General features: G+C 48.7%; 3 protein-coding genes across 19 annotated transcripts in view; 1 reads left to right on the forward strand and 2 right to left on the reverse strand.

The window, feature by feature from the left end:
• C19H19orf53 (chromosome 19 C19orf53 homolog) overlaps window positions 1–19,381 on the reverse strand; it is a 542,027-nt gene that overhangs the window by 463,993 nt on the left and 58,653 nt on the right. The window contains exon 1 of one of the 12 annotated variants that reach the window (XM_050770971.1): window positions 16,876–16,879. The exons of 10 other annotated variants lie outside the window; for them this stretch is intronic. The gene's annotated coding sequence lies outside the window, so the exon portion shown is untranslated. Of the gene's footprint in view, window positions 1–13,964; window positions 13,972–16,875; window positions 16,880–19,381 lie in introns of those variants that run through there. One more of the 12 variants, XM_050770943.1, reaches the window with a different exon arrangement.
• The window catches only part of YJU2B (YJU2 splicing factor homolog B), a 595,535-nt gene that overhangs the window by 448,309 nt on the left and 127,845 nt on the right, over window positions 1–19,381 (reverse strand). The window lies entirely within an intron of this gene.
• The window catches only part of CACNA1A (calcium voltage-gated channel subunit alpha1 A), a 307,593-nt gene that overhangs the window by 188,389 nt on the left and 99,823 nt on the right, over window positions 1–19,381 (forward strand). For all 6 annotated transcript variants that reach the window (XM_050769983.1, XM_050769982.1, XM_050769981.1 and 3 more), the window contains exons 12-19: window positions 4,577–4,689; window positions 8,791–8,903; window positions 9,068–9,199; window positions 9,473–9,545; window positions 13,487–13,604; window positions 13,758–13,825; window positions 16,742–16,848; window positions 18,359–19,168. In XM_050769983.1, the coding sequence (XP_050625940.1) occupies window positions 4,577–4,689; window positions 8,791–8,903; window positions 9,068–9,199; window positions 9,473–9,545; window positions 13,487–13,604; window positions 13,758–13,825; window positions 16,742–16,848; window positions 18,359–19,168 (1,534 nt within the window). The remainder of the gene's footprint in view (window positions 1–4,576; window positions 4,690–8,790; window positions 8,904–9,067; window positions 9,200–9,472; window positions 9,546–13,486; window positions 13,605–13,757; window positions 13,826–16,741; window positions 16,849–18,358; window positions 19,169–19,381) is intronic.

Here is a 19,381-nt window from a genome sequence, read left to right on the forward strand (position 1 = left end):
TGCCAACTCTGTGATCCCTCCCTCACACCCTTTTTCCACTTTCTCTTTTAGTATGTGTGTCTTCTTTGGTCCTCCTTGAATCTGCCCTTTCCTTTAGCCATTTCTATAACTGTCACTGGGGCCAATGTTGCTGTTGCTATGACAATGGAATCCATCTCCCTTAGGCCTGAGAGCTAGAAGCTGGAATTCAGGCCAACAAATGCTCCTTTCTAAGAGAGAGAGACAGAGGGGTGCTGGTGAAGGGGATGTTGGAAGAGAGACAGAGAAAGACAGAGCTCATAAGATAGACAGAAAAAGAAACATGTATTAATAATTTCTGGCCGGGCGCGGTGGCTCAAGTCTGTAATCCCAGCACTTTGGGAGGCCGAGGCGGGCGGATCACAAGGTCAGGAGATCGAGACCACAGTGAAACCCCGTCTCTACTAAAAATACAAAAAAATTAGCCGGGCGCGGTGGCGGGCGCCTGTAGTCCCAGCTACTCAGGAGGCTGAGGCAGGAGAATGGCGGGAACCCGGGAGGCGGAGCTTGCAGTGAGCCGAGATCGCGCCACTGCACTCCAGCCTGGGCAACAGCGTGAGACTCCGTCTCAAAAAAAAAAAAAAAAAAAAAAAATAATTTCTGTGTACATCTCTGGAAAAGTTCATAACTTATGGTTAAGAGATAGAGGATGCCTTAGAAATAAGGAGTGGCTCATATGTTGCCCTCATTTTCTCTGCTTATTTCTGACTGCTTCTCTCTTCTTTCAAACATTCTGCTTCTTTCCTGTTTGGTGCAAAATTAATTGCGTTTTTTGCCTTTTTTTTTTTTTTTTAACTACAATTACTTTTGCACCAACCTAATACTTCCTCCCCTGCCCTTTTTGGCTTTCTTATTCATTCATAGAACATTCCCTCCAGTATCTGTGAGAGCATCTTGCTCCCTCAGGGTACAAGGACCACCAAGGCTTTGCCCTCTGGGCCTATTCCCAGATTCTATATGAGTTAGCATGAGATAGTATCAAAATTGAGGGCCAAGTGAGGGTGAGGAAAAGCAGCAAAAGATGGGGAGATGTCTGAGCAGGATTTAAAAAGTAAAGAGCTCTGAGGAATCAACAAGAGCAGTGACTGGGGCTAGGCACGGTGGCTCACACCTATAATTCCAGCATTTTGGGAGGCTGAGGTGGGTGGATCACCTAAGGCCAGGAGTTCAAGACCAGCCAGGCCAATATGGTGAAGCCCTGTCTTTACAAAAAATACAAAAATTAGCCAGGCATGATGGTGCACACCTGTAATCCCAGCTACTCAGGAGGCTGAGGCACTAGAATTGGTTGAACCCAGGAGGTGGAGGTTGCAATGAGCCAAGATCATGCCACTGTACTCCAGTCTGAGCAGCAGAGAGAGACTCTGTCTCAAAAAATAAAATTAAATTAAAAGAGTAGTGATTGGGCAGTGAGGTGGGCAGGTGGATGCCCTGGCTTTGGCTTGCAGGTCCCAAGTAAGGACTTCCCAAAACGTCTTTTGCCTACTGGCTTTCACTGCCCTTCTGACCTGGTTCAGAATTGACTTAGGACAGCAAGAAGAGACAGTCTAGTCTTTGACCTAGAAAGGCCCATGAGCCTAGTCCAGGCCATTGTCTTCTTATAACCCTCCTTGTTCCCAGTCACGTTGGCTGACCCCCCAGGACACCCCTCAGGAACCAGTTCTCCTTCCCAGGGCCCTGACCTAGTTTCAAACTTAGTAATTGTTTTTGGTCCCTCTGGAGTCTCTTATAAATGAGGACTCTACTTCTTGTTTTAACTTCCTCTAATACTCTATTTTTAATCTCCTATATTCTCTCCACTAATGATCTTGTACAGTCTGTCCTGGTTCAGGAACAAGGGACTGAGACTTCCTGCCTGGGCCCTCAGTGTCTATAAAGGTCCTTTACTCATTCCCACTTTCCATTTGAGAAAACTGAGACACAGAGAGGTTAAGTAGATTGCCCAGGGTCACACATTAGCTGGGCATGATGGCAGGTACCTGTAATCCCAGCTACTTGGAAGGCTGAGACAGGAGAATCGCTTGAACCCGAGAGGCAGAGGTTGCAGTGAGCCAAGATCGCGCCACTGCACTCCAGCCTGGGCAACAGAACTAGACATCATCTAAAAAAAAAAAAAAAAAAAAAAAAAAAATACACGTTAATTTCAGAGATGTCAAAATGTGAACAAAAATGTACATCTTGGGATCAATGAGGTGTAGTTGTTTCTCTGGGTCTCAGACTCCACAACTATGTGGTAGAAACTGGATTTGATGGTCCTGAAAGTTCTTCCAGATCCAACAATGCTAGGGATAAGTAATTCTTTCAAGTCTTGTGCATCACTTGCTATCATGTTTCCATGGTAACTGAGGAACAAGATCTCAGAAACTCTTCAGTCCTCCCAGAGTTACTTCTCGTGGGTCTTGGAATGTATCAGATGTTACAAACAGACTTCCTTTGCTGATATTTTTGTCCTAGGAACCTTAGAGTTCCCCTCAGACACTAGGATCTCCTTAGTGTCCTATAAATAAAGAGAAATTTTGGTGATAAATAAGTGTGAAGGACTTTGACGGTTAGTTCAGAACACCTCTTAAAAGCGTGATATAGGAAACACCCTTGACAAATGTCTTAGTTCATTTGTGCTGCTGTAACAAATTACCTGAGACTGGGTAATTTGATAAGAACAGAAATTTATTTTCTCACAATTCTAGAGGCTGGGAAGTCCAAGATCAAGGCACTGGCAGGTTTCCTTGTCTGGTGAAGGCTGCTCTCTGCTTCCAAGATTGTACCTTGAACACTGTATCCTCTGGAAGGGAGGAACACTGGGTCCTCACATGGCAGAAGGTGGAGGAGCAAGAGGGACAAAATTCCTCTGTCAAGCTCTTTTATAAGGGCACCTAATCCCATTCATGAGAGCTCTACTGTCATGACCTAATCACCTCCTGAAGGCCCCACCTCTTAATACTGTTACATTGGCAATTAAGTGTCAACATAAACGTTGGAGGGGACACAAACATTTAAACCATCACAACCACCAAAGACAATTAGTTTTGTGGCCTTAATTAGCTATATGAAATTCATGGAAGTTAGTTTCAATCCTCTGTCTCTTTCCTTTCTGTATGCTTTCTGCTCCTCAGAAACCCTCCTCATCTCTCCTTTCTATCCATTAAGCAAGTACCCACGCCCTTCCTAACTCCTCATCTTCCTACCCCACCAAGAAAACCCTCTCAGAAAAGGATCTGATGTCAGCCATTTATTTGCTGGAGCAAATACATATCCATGTTTTACCCCTCCCTGAGGCATTTGCACTTTTATGCTTGCTCATCAAAGAACGAAAGATTTTGTCTTGCTCAAGACTTTTAGATCACTCACAACACAGGATTTCTAGGGGACGTAAGACAAGTTTTCCAAGTTGGGAGAAAAGCCATGCCTTAGTTGGGTTGCCTGTGTCGCTCCAACTAAGTACTTAACTTCAGGATTACAAATAGGATATCGTTATGATTTCTATTTCCTTTTTTCCTTTGGAGCCCAGTCACGTAGAAGTAGAATAAGTATAATTGTCAGATCACAGCACCCTGGCATTATGGGGCTGTTATGGTCCATTGTTATTATGTGAATTATTCAGTTAATTAGTTTATTTTTTAAATATCATAAACACCCAGGAACCTACCAGTCAACACAAAAGCTAAGTCCTTGGCAATAATCTACATCCAGTCCTTCTCATCGAACCAGGGCAAAAACTACAAGATGGAGACCCACAGAACTTTTTCTCATTCCTTTTAAAATTGGCCTAAGGTTGGTTGGCTTGTTGGTTGGAGGGTAGGAGGGCACAATTGTTGTTCTTCTTTTTTTTTTTTTTTTTTTTTAGACAGGGTCTTGCTCTGTCACCCAGGCTATAGTACTGTGGCCCAATCTTGGCTCACTGCAACCTCCACCTCCCAGGTTCAAGTGATTCTCATGCCTCAGCCTCCCAAGTAGCTGGGTTTACAGGCATGTGTCACCACACTGGCTAATTTTTATATTTTTAGTAGAGGTGGGGTTTGCCATGTTAGCCAGGCTGGTCTCAAACTCCTGACCTCAGTTGATCTGCCCACCTAGGCCTCCCAAAGTGCTGGTATTACAGACGTGAGCCACCATGCCCAGCCAGCTCTTCCTTTTTAACAGCGGAAACTGAGGCCCATGGGAAGGACACCTTGGACAAGGCGTGGGCACAGTGGTTCATGTCTATAATGCCAGCGCTTTGGGAGACTGAACTGGGAGGATCACATGAGGCCAGGAGTTCAAGACCAGCCTGGGCAACACAGTGAGACCCCCATCTCCACATAAAAATTTTTAAAAGAAAAAAAGATAAGTCAGAAGTTGGGTATGGTGACACATACCTGTAGTTCTAGCATGTTGGAGGCCAAATTGGGGAAACTATTTGAGACCAGGAGTTTGAAACCAGCCTAACAGGATAGCAAGACCTCATCTCTACAAAAAATAAAAAGTTTAAAAATGATAATAAAAGAAAAGTCAGAGCCACCTGGAACCCCTACCCTCAGCAAGCCTAACCTCCTCTCTGTTTCCTCCTTCTCCCTTCTAGACTATGCAGAATTCATTTTCTTAGGACTCTTTATGTCCGAAATGTTTATAAAAATGTACGGGCTTGGGACGCGGCCTTACTTCCACTCTTCCTTCAACTGCTTTGACTGTGGGGTAAGTGCTCTTGTTTCTAAGCAGTTCATTTCTCCAGCTCTTGCCTGGAATGACAGATTCTTGGACACATTAAGGGGAGAAAGGTAAAGTCACCCCTGAATATGAGAGACTCAGATGGATGCAGAAGGAATGAGAAAACAATCCCAAATACTGGCAAGGATACAGGGTACCCAGAACCCTCAACCACTGCCAGCGGGAGGAAAACGTATAGACCCCCGTTGGAAAGCTAAGTAGGGGACATAAGACAAGTTTTCCAAGTTGGGAGAAAAGCCATGCCTTAGGTGGGTTGCCTGTGTCGCTCCAACTAAGTACCTAACTTCAGGATTACAAATAGGACATCATCATGATTTCTATTTCTTTTTTTCCTTTGGAGCTCAGTCACGTGGAGTAGAAGAAGTATAATTGTTAGATTACAACACTCTGGCATTATGGAGCCATTATGGTCCATTGTTATTTTGTGAATTGCTCAGTTAATTAGTTTACTTTTAAATGTGATGAACACCCAGGAACCCACTAGTCAATACAAAACCTAAGTCCTTGAGAATAATCTACATCCAATCCTTCTCATCAAACCAGGGTGGAAACTACAAGATGGAGATATGACCCAGCATTCCATTGCTAAGAATTCATCCTAGAAAATCTCACCCAGATACCTAGGAGACACAGGCCAGAATGTCTCTGCAGCTGGAAGTGAAATTAAGGTTGTTCACAAATAAGTGGAGATTGCCTGGCCCAGGGCAGCCCTGATAACTTAGCACAGTCCTGTTGGTCTCAGAAAGGCTTAATAATTTATAATAACTGAATGTTGTACTGTTTTCTGCCATTATAGAAAATTATGTTGTTGGAGAAAACAAAATACATACAAACAAACAAACCTTCCCTACATAAATGAACCAAGTGTTTAAAGAATAAAACCAATTTCTTTCCATTAGAAAGAAAAGAGCACTTTGGGAGGCCAAGGCAGGCGGATCACGAGGTCAGGAGATCAAGACCATCCTGGCTAACACAGTGAAACCCCGTCTCTACTAAAAAATACAAAAAAATTAGCCGGGCCTGGTGGCTGGTGCCTGTAGTCCCAGCTTCTCGGGAGGCTGAGGCAGGAGAATGGCGTGAACCCAGAAGGTGGCAGAGCTTGCAGTGAGCGGAGATCGCGCCACTGCACTCCAGCCTGGGTGACAGAGTGAGACTCTGTCTCAAAAAAAAAAAAAGAAAAGAAAAAAAAGAAAAGAAAGCCGGGTGTGATGCCTCATGCCTGTAACCTCAGCTATTCAGGAGGCTGAGGCAGCAGAATTGCTTGAGCCCAGGAGTTGAAAACCAGCCAGGCACCATAGCAAGACCCTGTCTCTACAAAAAAAAAAAAAAAACAGCCAGATGTGGTGGTGCACACCTGTAGCCCCAGCTACTCAGAAGGCTGAGGTGGGAGGATTGCTTGAGCCCAGCAGTTTGAGGCTTGAGGCTGCAGTGAGCTACGATCACACCACTGAACTCTAGCCTGGACAAGAGACTGAGACCCCATCTCTAAGAAATAAAAGTAGACCAGGCGCAGTGGCTCACACCTATAATCCCAGCACTTTGAGAGGCAGAGGCAGGTGGATCTCCTGAAGTCAGAAGTTCGAGACCAGCCTGGCCAACTCGGCGAAACCCCATCTATACTGAAAAAAATACAAAAATTAGCCAGGCGTCGTGGCGCCTGCCTGTAATCCCAGCTACTTGGGAGGCTGAGGAAGGAGAATCACTTGAACCGGGGAGGCAGAGGTTGCAGTGAGCTGAGATTGCACCACTGCACTCCAGCCTGGGCGACAGAATGAGACTCCATCTCAAAAAGAAAAGAAAAGAAAAGAAACAAAGAAAAATTTTAAAATGACCTGAGCAGCCTTGTTTGTAATAGTTCCAAGTCCCAATATCCATGTATCCCTTTGCTGTAGAACAGATAAATATTTTGTGGCATATCTATATAATGAAATACTCTGCAACAATGAAAGTCCACCAACAACAGCCACATGCTTAACAACAGGAATGAATCTCACCCACGTAACATGGCACAGAAGGAGGCAGGAGCTAGCAATGTAAGTCCATACAGTTCATGCAAAGTTCAAGTGGACAAAATTAAACTATATATTTTTTTTCTTTTTTTTTTTTTTCTTTTTTTTTTTTTTTTTTTTTTTTTTGAGACAGGGTCTCACTCTGTTTCTCAGGCTAGAGTGCAGTGGCACAATCTTGGCTCACCACAACCTCACCTCCCGGGTTCAAGCCATTCTCCCACCTCAGCCTCCCAAGTAGCTGGGATTACAGGCATACATCACCATCCCCGGCTAATTTTGTATTTTTCATAGAGACGGGGTTTCAGCAATTTGCCCGGGCTGGTCTCGAACTCCTGACCTCAGGTGATCCACCCGCCTCAGCCTCCCAAAGTGCTGGGATTATAGGCGTGAGCCACCACGCCCTACCTTAAATTATATTTTTTGAGGATGATACTTGAATACTTTAAAAAGTCAAGGACCTCAAAAACACAATGCTCAGTAAAAGAAACCAAACACAAAAGGTCAAGTATTGCATAATTCCATTTGTATGAAATGTCCAGAGCAGGCAAATCCACAGAGACAGAAAGTAGATTAGTGGTTGCGAGGGTCTGGTGAGAGAGAGTGGGGAGTGACTGCTAATGGGAACAGGGCCTCTTTTGGGGGTGATGAAAATGTTTTGGAACTTGGTAGAGGTGATAGTTGCAGAATATCGTACATGTACCTAAACGCACTGAATTGCGCAATTCAAAGTGTGAATTTTATGCTATGTGAATTTCACCTCAATTTTTTTTCAAGGTAAGAAAATGATTATTACAAAATTCAGGATGGTAGTTATATCACAGTGTCTCTGGAAACTTCCAGGGTATCCACATGTCCCTTTTTATTTTATTTGAGATAGGGTCTTGCTCTGTTGCCCAGGCTGGAGTGCAGTGGCAGGATCGCAGCTCTCTGCTGTGTCAAATTCCTGGGCTCAAGCTGTCCTCCATTCTCAGCCTCCTAAGTAACTGGGACTACAGGCACATGCCACCATGCTTGACTAATTTCTTTTTTTTTTTTTTTTTTTTTTTTTTTTTGTGAAGTCAGGGTTTCTCTGTGTTACCCAGGCTGGTCTTGAACTACTGGGCTCAAGTGATCTGCCCACCTCAGCCTCCCAAAGTGCTGGAATTACAAGCATCAGCCACTGCCCCTAGCCTTCTCCTAACTGTTGACATAGGTAGTAGTTGCATGAACATTCACTTTGTAATTATGTGTTTCAGGAATTCTCAGTCCTGTGTGAGCTCTTAATAAATAAAAAAGAAGCCAGGTGTGGTGGCTCACACCTGTAATCCTAGCACTTTGGGAGGCCGAGGCAGGCGGATCACGAAGTCAGGAGTTCGAGACTAGCCTAGCCAACATAGTGAAACCCCGTCTCTACTAAAAATACAAAAAATTAGCCGGGCGTGGTGGCAGGTGCCTGTAATCCCAGCTACTCGGGAGGCTAAGGCAGGAGAATCTCTTGAACCTGGGAGGCGGAGGTTGCCATAAGCCGAGATCACGCCACTGCACTCCAGCCTGGGTGATGAGCAAGACTCCATCTCTAAATAAATACATACATACATACATATAAAAAAAAATAATAAGAGGCCAGGTGCAGTGGCTCAATGCTTTGGAAAGTGGAGGCCAACGCTTGGAGAGACCAAAGCAGGAGAATGGCTTCAGCCCAGAAGTTTGAGATCAGCCTGGGCAATACTAGCGAGACACCATCTCTATAAAAATGCTTTAAAATTAGCCAGGTGTGGTGGTGCACACCTGTAATCCCAGCTACTCAAGAGGCTGAGGTGGGAGGATCACTTGAGCCCAGGAGGACAGTGCTGCAGTGAGCTATGATTTGCGCCACTGCATTCCAGCCTGGGTGACACAGTGAGACCTGGTCTCTGTAGATAAAGGAATGGATGAGTGAGGGGGTCAAGGATCCTCACCCGGCTTCCATTTGGAGGGAGGAGTTTGGTTGGGTTCTTGCAAGGTTGGTGCCTAGGAAATGCTTGCCAGTTCTGGAGCCCAGACACTGTCCCTGGACATGAGACCAGGTCCTCTGCCTTAGGTTATCATTGGGAGCATCTTCGAGGTTATCTGGGCTGTCATAAAACCTGGCACATCCTTTGGAATCAGCGTGTTACGAGCCCTCAGGTTATTGCGTATTTTCAAAGTCACAAAGTAAGTCTTTGGGGTTCCTGGACATTTGTACAACGGGTGGGGATGGGGGACATGGTGGGGCCGCCTCCAGAAAGTTGGGAAAGTGAGCCTCATGCTTCGAGGGCTGACTCCGGGGCCCTGCCTCCCCCGCCTGGCCTGAGTCCTCGCCCGGCCTCTGTCGGCAGGTACTGGGCATCTCTCAGAAACCTGGTCGTCTCTCTCCTCAACTCCATGAAGTCCATCATCAGCCTGTTGTTTCTCCTTTTCCTGTTCATTGTCGTCTTCGCCCTTTTGGGAATGCAACTCTTCGGCGGCCAGTAAGTCCTTCACAGGAATTCCAACTCCTGGTTCCCCGGGGTCAGGCTCAGGGCATCCAGAGGCCCACGTTCCCCTCCACCATGCAGGCTGCCTTCCTTGTAGCCCAGACACCTATTGCAGTCACCCAGATGAGCAGGGCCCTGGGTACCACTCAGGGTTTCCTGGGGACAGAGATGATGGAGGCATTCGTTTCCTTGGAGATGAGATACTGAGCCACGCCCTCAGAGCACCTGGGGTGGGGCCAACATGAAATGTCCGTGTCCTCCCTGCAGGTTTAATTTCGATGAAGGGACTCCTCCTACCAACTTCGATACTTTTCCAGCAGCAATAATGACGGTGTTTCAGGTACGGCCTCCACCTGGCCCCATGGGCCAACGCCTCTCAGTGTCACAGGTGAAAGTGCCTGCTCCACATCCAAGGGGCTTCCCTGAACTCCTCCTTCTCTACCTTGCCTTTTCATACCACTTTAACATACAGATTTTATGATTATCATTATTCAAATGTGGTGAGGTCAACAAATCAGGAGATGAATGTCACTGGAAAGAGTTTGTGGCTGGGCATAGTGGCTCACGCCTATAATCCTGGCACTTTGGCCAGGTGCGGTGGCTCACACCTGTAATCCCAACACTTTGGGAAGCCCACGTGGGCAGATCACTTGAGATCCGGAATTCGAGACCAGCCTGGCCAACATGGTGAAACCCCATCTCTACTAAAAATACAAAAATTAGCCGGGTGTGGTGTCACGTGCCTGTAATCCCAGCTACTTGGGAGGCTGAGGCAGGAGAATTGCTTGAACCTGGGAGGCGGAGGTTGCAGTGAACCAAGATCGCGCCATTGCACTTCAGCCTGGGCAACAGAGTGAGACTCCATCTCTAAAAATAAATAAATAAATGAATAAATAAATAAATAAATAAAAACACTTTTGGGAGGTCAAGGTGGGAGGGCTACTTGAGGCTAGGAGTTTGAGACCAGTCTGGGCAACATAGTGAGACTCCGTCTCTACAAAAAAAAAAAAAATTAATTAGCTGGGCATGGTGATGCGTACCTCCTAGCTACTGGGGCAGCTGAAGTGGAAAGATCGCTTGAGCCCAGGAGGTTGAGGCTGCAGTGAGTTACGATCATACTGCTGCACTCCAGCCTGGGTGAGAGAGCAAAGCCCTGTCTCAAAAACAAAAAGAAAGTTTGCTATACTCGCAGATCCTCAGAGAAGGAGCACACCATGCAGGACCAAGCAGGGAAGCAACACAGTCAAGCAGGAAGAGAAGGAAAATGTGGGCAAGAGCCTTGATTGTGGTTTCCATGGGAAGGAATGGGTGAGGCAGAGTAAACAGCTTGAGAATGGCTAGTTTGGATCATTTCAGTGGGCCCTGGGGCAGAGGAGATGTTCCTACTTGTCTAGGACCTGACCTTGGAGTGTTAGGGCAGGTGGATAGTGTCGGGAAGGTAAAGGAAGTGGTTGGGATATGAGCTGGTTAGGATATTGTTTGGTTTGCATTTGAAAAGCCTGCTCAGGGCTAAATTGTTTACTACCTCTAGGGACTGGCTAGTGCTGGACAGGGCAGTCCCTCCAGAGTCAGCAAGACCCCAGATGCATCGGAATAAAGAAAATAAAATGCATGGCCAGGCCAGTGAGGTGATTCATGCCTGTAATCTCAGCACTTTGGGAGACCAAGGCGGGAGGATTGCTTGAGCCCAGGAGTTTGAGGCTGCAGTGAGCTCCAGCCTGGGCCACAGAGCAAGACCCTGTCTCTTAACAAAAAAAGGCAGAGAAACAAAACAAACAAACAAAAAAAAAAAGGGCTAATACACCCACCAAATCTGAAGATACCTTGGTCTCATATTCCAGGGTGATCAACTCAAAGCAACTTCTGCGCCCATGTGGGCACATTCCCTGAGGCTTGGAACTGGCCCAGCTGGGACCTTCAGAGCATCTCTGGTGGATTCTTTCTCTTTGGGGGACTGAGGTTGTATAGAAAATGTGACTTCACTCTCTCCTTCTCCTGGGGAGGTAGTTTCTAAATGAGACCCCTAGACAGGGAGTTGAAGAGGAAATCTTCCATGAATGGAAGTTCTGAGCCCTCACATAAGCAATTTTTTTTTTTTCTTTTGAGACGGAGTCTTGCTCTGTTGCCAAGGCTGGAGTGCAGAGGCACGATCTCAGCTCACCAAAACCTCTGCCTCCTGGGTTCAAGCCATTCTCCTGCCTCAGCCTCCCCAGCAGCTGGGTCTACAGGTGCGCGCCACCATGCCTGGCTAATTTTTGTATTTTTAATAGAGACAGGGTTTAACTATGTTGGCCAGGCTGGTCTCAAACTCCTGACCTCATGATCCGCCTGCCTTGACCTCCCAAAGTGGTGGGATTATAGGCATGAGCCACCGTGCCCAGCCCTTAAGTGATTATTAATAGCACTGATCACTAGTCATGTATCTTTAGCTCAGAGGTTCTCACCCAAGGGTAAGTCTGTCCTCCAAGGACATGTAGCAATCTCTGCAAGCATTGTTGGTTGTCATAGCTAGGGAGGGGGTGCTACAGGCATCTGGTGGGTGGAGACTAGGAATGCTACTCAACATCCTACAATGCACAGGATGGCCCCAAATAGAATAATCTGGCCCCAAATATCAGCAGTGCTGAGGCTTAGAAACCCTGTTTTAGCAGATTAATGTTTTGGGGGTTCTTTAACTATTACTCTATCCTCATGGAAATATGGATAGAAGGAAGGAAGTTGGATTTTTTTAAAGGAGCATGTAGGTACTGTTTGAATATCCCCTTGGTTCTTTCAATATGCATCAGCAAAACTTCTATCTGTCAACACCTAATCCTTCACCTTGGTCTTTCTCTGGTTGCCTGCTCTGCCCCCAAGGAACTGCAGTCCAGTAGTACTGTGAATTTTTTGCACCACACCCTAAAAGGAGCAGCGTTGGTGGATAAATACCCCAGCTCCCTCACCCTCAGGTGGGATGACCTCCAGAGTTCCCTAGCGAGACTGAGCCCCAGTTACCTACAGTGGAAACTCGCTTGATAACATATTGTTTATATTCCACCCTCTTTTCCCTTTCTCACTTCTCCTCTCCCCTACTGGTGGTTCCTGAGATCACCTCCCAGATAAACCACTTACACCTGAACCCTTGTTCCAGGGTCTGCCTCAGGCAGGGGGACCCCAAACATGTCCTTGTGCTACGTTTGTGCTATCCACATAGTAACTTATTTAATCATCACCATTACTACACGAGGAACACAGGTAAATATTAAAATCCTGTCTTAGTCTGCTCAGGCTGCTATAACAAAATACCACAGACTGGGTGGCTTATACAGGAAACATTTATTCTCTCACAGTTCTAGAGGCCGGGAAGTCCAAGATCAAAGTGTTAGCAGGGTTAGTTCCTGGTGGGGTCTATCTTCCTAGCTTGCACATAGCCACCTTCTTGCTGTGTCCTCATATGTCAGAGAGAGAGAGAGTTCTGGTGTTTCTTCCTGTTCTTTTTTTTCTTTTCTTTTCTTTTTTTGAGACAAAAATCTCAAAAACAAAAAATCTATTTTTTTTTTAGGCAAATCACATTTTTTTTTTATCGCCCAGGCTGGAGTGCAGTGGCGCAATCGTAGCTCACAGCAGCCTCAAACTTCTAGGTTCAAATGATCCTTCCACTTCAGCCCATTGAGTAGCTGGGACTACAGATGTGCACCAGCTATTTTTTTTTATTATTTTTTGTAAAGATGGGGTCTTGCTATATTGCCCAGGCTAATCTTGAACTCCTGGGCTCAAGTGATCCTCCCACCTCGGCCTCCCAAAGTACTGGGATTGCAGGCATGCGTCATGGCATGCGGTCTCTTCCTGTTCTTATAAGGGCACTAATACCATCATGAAGTCCCCCATGACCTCATCTAACCCTAGTTACCCCTTAAAGGCCTCATCTCCAAATACCATCCCATTATAGGTTAGGGCTTCAACACATGAATTTGGAAGGGAACACAATTTAGTCCATAGCAAATCCCCTTAATCACATCAGGTAAGACGGAGTGACAGGAGGGTTTGTGACTCCTCCAGGGTTCCATTTTCCTAGAAGCCAGGCTAAGAGCCACTCAGTGCAGGAACAGCCCTTTCTACTCGCAAAGAAAGAGAAAAGCCAAGGAGAAGCCAACACGGAGTCTAGTCCCGCAAACCAGGCGGGATTGTTGAAGACCTCCTGGGCTTGGGGATGGAGTGGGTGGATGCCGGCTCCACAACTGCGTCTCCGAGGGGCCTGTGGCTGAGAGGGGGTTGGCTGTGTGTTTCTTCCTCCCCTTTCAGATCCTGACGGGCGAAGACTGGAACGAGGTCATGTACGACGGGATCAAGTCTCAGGGGGGCGTGCAGGGCGGCATGGTGTTCTCCATCTATTTCATTGTACTGACACTCTTCGGGAACTGTATCCTTCATGGAGGGAGAGATGGGGACAGGCCTGGACCTCTGGCAGAGGAGAGGTGGCAGGGGCTCAAGGGAGGGTACTGAGAGACCCAGATACCCAGGGCCCAAGTGGTGTCCCACCAATGGTTGCTTTTCCTGACTCAGACATTTGCAGACACCCTCCTGAATGTGTTCTTGGCCATCGCTGTGGACAATCTGGCCAACGCCCAGGAGCTCACCAAGGTGGAGGCGGTGGGAGAATGTTTCTCTGGCAAAGTTACCACCTACCCATGGCAGATCAGGACGGGAGTAGGGGGTGGGGGCGCGGGAACGGGGTCACAACTTTTGCCGGGGATGCACTGTGCAAAGAGAAGGCACCTCTCCCCCCCCTCCCAGAAACAGACTGTCCCTCATCAAACAAATTCTACAGCCAAGAGGGTGGGAAGGGGGAAGGCAGTGAGGTCGCTGCAGGAAACAGATGGCAAACTCAACCCAAAGGCCGTTTACAGGGAGTAAGCAGGGTTTCCAAGGAATGGTGTCGCCCCCAGCTAGTGGATGGGAGCGGGAGTGCTGTTATGGGGACCCAATCAGAGTTGGGGCCAAGGAAAAAGGGCTGCCACCAGCCCCGGGACCTTAGAGGACCCAGAAGCATGGCAAGGCACAGATGGAATGGCCAATAAATGTCCCCACCTTCTCTCTTCCTCTGGCTTCCCGCTGGAGCCTCCCCTTAGCCAAACCTAGCATGTTAAGAGCTAGCCTCGGTCCAGCCTAAGCCCCTCCCCAAGGACCCTATTAAGTTAAGATTACATGTAACAGGTACAGGGTCTTCCTCTCAGCCCTGGGGTCTCCCTCAGCGTTCCAGCCCCACCTCCAGTGCCTCGAGGTGTTCAGGACATGTTTGTGAAATTGAACCAAACTAAGCAGACGGTTGCCAACGCTCCATCTGCCGGCCCTGGCAGGAGGGAGAGAGAGTTTCCCCGCCCCAGCTCCCGCTGGAGGGAAACGGAAGTCTCTGCCATCCCAAGCACACGGCCACGAGCCTGGCCACCGTGGAGCCGGCTGGCATGGCTGAGCCGAGGGCTGATCCAGCCATGAGCTCATCCAAGTTCCAAGTGTCCATCCTCAGGGGCTGGTGCAGGAGGGTAGGAGACGGGGAGGGAGAAAGGCCAGCTCATTTATCTCCTGGGAGGTGTGGACATTCCTCTCCAGACCCACATTCTTTCTTTCATTGATCCTACAAGCATTTCTTGGTCGTTTAATATGTGTTTTTAATCCTATTCAATCATCATGGAAATCTTAGGAGGCAAGCTCTCTGAGCCCCATTTTATGGATTTCATCATTCAGTAAGCACTTAATGAGCACCTACTGTGTGACCAAGACCCTAGTCTAGGACTTAGGGATTAAGTAGTGAACCAAAAAAGGTAAAAATCCCTGCCTTCGTGGAGCAGGGATTCAAGAGGGGAGACACACAAGAAACAAGATAAATTTGTAAACATACGTAGCTTGTCAGTTGGTGATAAACGCGACAGAGAAAAATTCAGTAGGGAAAGTCGGGGAGAGTTGGAATTTTAGATGAGATATGTTTCGCCCAGAGAGGTTGAGAGACTTGCCCAAGGCCACACAGCAGTAAGTTGTGGAGCTGGGATTTGAACCCAGGCTGTCTGGGTCTGCAGCTTGTGCTCTTAACTGCTGTGTACCAGTTGCTTGAACTTGAGCATGTTTCATGCTCACTTGGGAACCTGTGGGAAATGCAGATTCCAGAGCCCAGCCCTGGTTCTATAGATTCTTTGGGGGAGTCTGGGGATCTGCATTTTAGGTGTTTCTGAGGCAGATGGTCCAGAGACCTGGCTCTGAAAAATGCTGGGAATGGTGCCAGGAGAGGTGGGGGTGGCCCTATGAGAGCAGGGTGGCCAGCCAGATCCCATCTCCGTGTTGTCTCTGACAGTGTCCTGATCTGACCATTTCCAAGGTGGTAAGGTTGCTCCCCGTTCCAGTAACTCGGAGCACAGCGGGAGAGCTGTCCTGCAATGCCATGACTTTTCTTATGGGCGGGTTCATTTCTGGCCGTTTCTTTCTCGTTGCTTTTTCTTTGCTTTTTCTTTGTTGGCTTTTCTGTTTTACGAATGAGGCCCTGCATGAAGGCTGAAGAAGGATTTAAAGTCCAAAAACGTCCTTTTCTGTATGTATTTTTAAAACATCTTCCCCCATTGTCCTCCTCTCTGAACCTAACCACCAGTGAGCAGCAGCACCCTGGGCAGTTGGCTGTAGCCCAAGTGCCCTGCTCTCCTCTCCCCACCGCCTTCTTGTCGTGGGGGCTGGGAATATAAATTCCTCTCCTGATTCTCTTTCTGGGGGCTGTTGACAGTGCATGGCATGGGCCATCGGATGCCAGGCTCTTCTGTGTGTGAGGCTAGCTGGTGTTTGTTGAACGTTGGTTCAGAGAGTTCACATGGCTCAGAAAGCCTAGTGAGAGGAAAATCCTTGCGTTGCTTTCCAGCTCATTAAGACAGGATGCAGGGGCCAGGCACAGTGGCTCATGCCTGTAATCCCAGCACTTTGGGAGGCTGAAGTGGGAGGATCATTTGAGGCCAGAAGTTCAAGACCAGCCTGGGCAACATAGTGAGACCCTGTCTCTCCAAAAAGAAAAAAAAAAAATTAAATTTATCTGGGCATAGTGGCGTGCATCTGTAGTCCCAGTTGCTTGGGAGGCTGAGGTGGGAGGATTGCTTAGGTCCAGGAGTTCAAGGTTACAGTGAGCTATGATTGTGCCATTGCACTCCAGGATGGGCAACCAGGGGAGACTCTGTCTCTGAAAACAAACAAGCAAAAGAAAAAAGAAAGAAAAAAAAAAAAAAGATTGCAGAAGAGTCTTCATTGTAGGAAGAGAAGGGACATTTTCATTTTTGGCATCTGGTTGTGTGTGAAGATAGGCTTCATAATGAGTTAGATGTCAAGCTTATACATAGAGGGGATAGCAGTACACTTAACCAATAGCAGGTACCCATTCCAATTGGGGAGCCTTGGTTCCGATTGGTCAATACTCAAGCCAAACCTATTTTTAAATATTTCAAATGTTGCCCCTGGTCAGCAACAGGGTCAGAAGTGAGTCCCCAAGGCCTAGTTCATGTTTTGTGAACAAAGATTCCATGTGCCTTTTAGGACGAGCAAGAGGAGGAAGAAGCAGCCAACCAGAAACTTGCCCTACAGAAAGCCAAGGAGGTGGCAGAAGTGAGTCCTCTGTCCGCGGCCAACATGTCCATAGCTATGTAAGTGCCCCTAATCCCTGGGATGCTCCCCCGGCTCCTCAACCTCCACGCTATCCCAGGCACAGATTTGGGAAGCGTTGGGGGTGGTCCTTGACAGAAATGAGCTTTAGGAAGAGACACTTCTTGTCCTTCCACCCACTTTTACTCAATAAATATTTAATTAGCAGCTATTATGTACCCAGCACTGTTCTAACTTCTGGGTATACAGCATTAACAAGGAGAAAAAAAAATCCTACCTGTGTGTAGCCATTCTAGCAAGGGAAGGAGTCAATAAACTAGATAAATAAGTAAATCATATATTGTGTTAGATGGTGATGGAACTACAGAGAAAGTAGGGGACGGAAATAGAAAATACTGGAAGTGGCCGGGCGTGGTGGCTCAAGCCTGTAATCCCAGCACTTTGGGAGGCCAAGATGGGTGGATCACAAGGTCAAGAGATCGAGACCATCCTGGCTAACACGGTGAAACCCCGTCTCTACTAAAAAAATACAAAATACTAGCCGGGCGAGGTGGCAGGCGCCTGTAGTCCCAGCTACTCAGGAGGCTGAGGCAGGAGAATGGTGTAAACCCGGGAGGCGGAGCTTGCAGTGAGCTGAGATCTGGGCACTGCGCTCCAGCCTGGGCGACAGAGCGAGACTCCGTCTTAAAAAAAAAAAAAAAGAAAATGCTGGAAGTGAAGACAGTTGTGATTTTAAACAAAGTTGTCAGGGAAGGCATCACCTAGAATAGGGGTCACCAGTCCCTGGGCTGTGGACTGGGACCAGTCCAAGACCTATTAGGAATGGGGCCGCACAGCAGGAGGTGAACAGTGGGCAGGCAAGCATTAGTGCCTGAGCTCCACCTGCTGTCAGATCAGCAGGCGGCATTAGATTCTCATAGGAACACAAACAGTATTGAGAACTGTGCATCTGAGGGATCTAGGTTGCGGGCCCCCTTTAAGAATCTAATGCCTGAGGATCTCAGGTGAAACTGTTTCATCCCCAAACCACCCCCCACACCTGGGTCTGTGGAAAAACTGTCTTCCACAAAACTGGCCCCCGGTGCCAAAAAGCTTGAGGACTATTCATCTAGAAGGTTACATGGCCTGAAGGAGGTGAAGGAGGAGCCATTGGGGGGCCTGGGGAAGAGTATCCCAGGCAGAGGGAACAGCATAGGCAACGGCCCTGAGTCAGGAACATGCCTGATGTGAAGGAGGCCTGTGTGACTGGAATCGAATAGTAAGTGTGAGGAGGTGAGGGCAAGGAGGTGACAGGCAGATTACACAGGGCCTTCTGGGTCAGGGGGAGGGCTTGGGCTTTTGCTTCTAGTCAGGTGGGAGCCATGGAGGGTTCTTGAGCAGAGGAGGCTGGGCCCTGACTCAGGTGCTCACAGGCTCCTTCTAGCATCCAGTGGGGAGTAGAGGGTGGAGAGCAGGAGTAGGAGGCTGAGATGTGGGTTGGTTAGCCTGGGCCATCCATCCAAGCTACAGTGCCTACCAACGCTCTTAAGTCCTGTAATCACCCCACTGCAGGAAAGAGCAACAGAAGAATCAAAAGCCAGCCAAGTCCGTGTGGGAGCAGCGGACCAGTGAGATGCGAAAGCAGAACTTGCTGGCCAGCCGGGAGGCGCTGTACAACGAAATGGACCCGGACGAGCGCTGGAAGGCTGCCTACACCCGGCACCTGCGGCCTGACATGAAGACGCACTTGGACCGGCCGCTGGTGGTGGACCCGCAGGAGAACCGCAACAACAACACCAACAAGAGCCGGGCGGCTGAGCCCACCGTGGACCAGCGCCTCGGCCAGCAGCGCGCTGAGGACTTCCTCAGGAAACAGGCCCGCTACCACGATCGGGCCCGGGACCCCAGCGGCTCGGCGGGCCTGGACGCACGGAGGCCCTGGGCCGGCAGCCAGGAGGCCGAGCTGAGCCGGGAGGGACCCTACGGCCGCGAGTCGGACCACCACGCCCGGGAGGGCAGCCTGGAGCAGCCCGGGTTCTGGGAGGGCGAGGCTGAGCGAGGCAAGGCCGGGGACCCCCACCGGAGGCACGTGCACCGGCAGGGGGGCAGCAGGGAGAGCCGCAGCGGGTCCCCGCGCACGGGCGCGGACGGGGAGCCCCGACGGCATCGCGGGCACCGCAGGCCCGGGGAGGAGGGCCCGGAGGACAAGGCGGAGCGGAGGGCGCGGCACCGCGAAGGCAGCCGGCCAGCCCGGGGCGGCGAGGGCGAGGGCGAGGGCCCAGACGGCGGCGAGCGCAGAAGGCGGCACCGGCACGGCGCTCCGGCAACGTACGAGGGGGACCCGCGGAGGGAGGACAAGGAGAGGAGGCATCGGAGGAGGAAGTAAGTGGAGGCGACCTGGAATCCGGAGAATGACAGTAACAATAATGGCAACAGCCAAAGTAGCACGTGCTGTTTTTTTTTTTTATAAAAATGTGTTGTAAAATGCTGTATTTGGCCAGGCGCAGTGGCTCAGGCCTGCAATTCCAGCACTTTGGGAGGCCGAGGCGGGTGGATCATTGAGGTCAGGAGTTCAAGACCAGCCTGGCCAAGATG

The sequence above is a fragment of the Macaca thibetana genome, chromosome 19 (genome assembly GCF_024542745.1).
Source record: "Macaca thibetana thibetana isolate TM-01 chromosome 19, ASM2454274v1, whole genome shotgun sequence".
In the NCBI taxonomy this organism is placed as follows: domain Eukaryota; kingdom Metazoa; phylum Chordata; class Mammalia; order Primates; family Cercopithecidae; genus Macaca; species Macaca thibetana.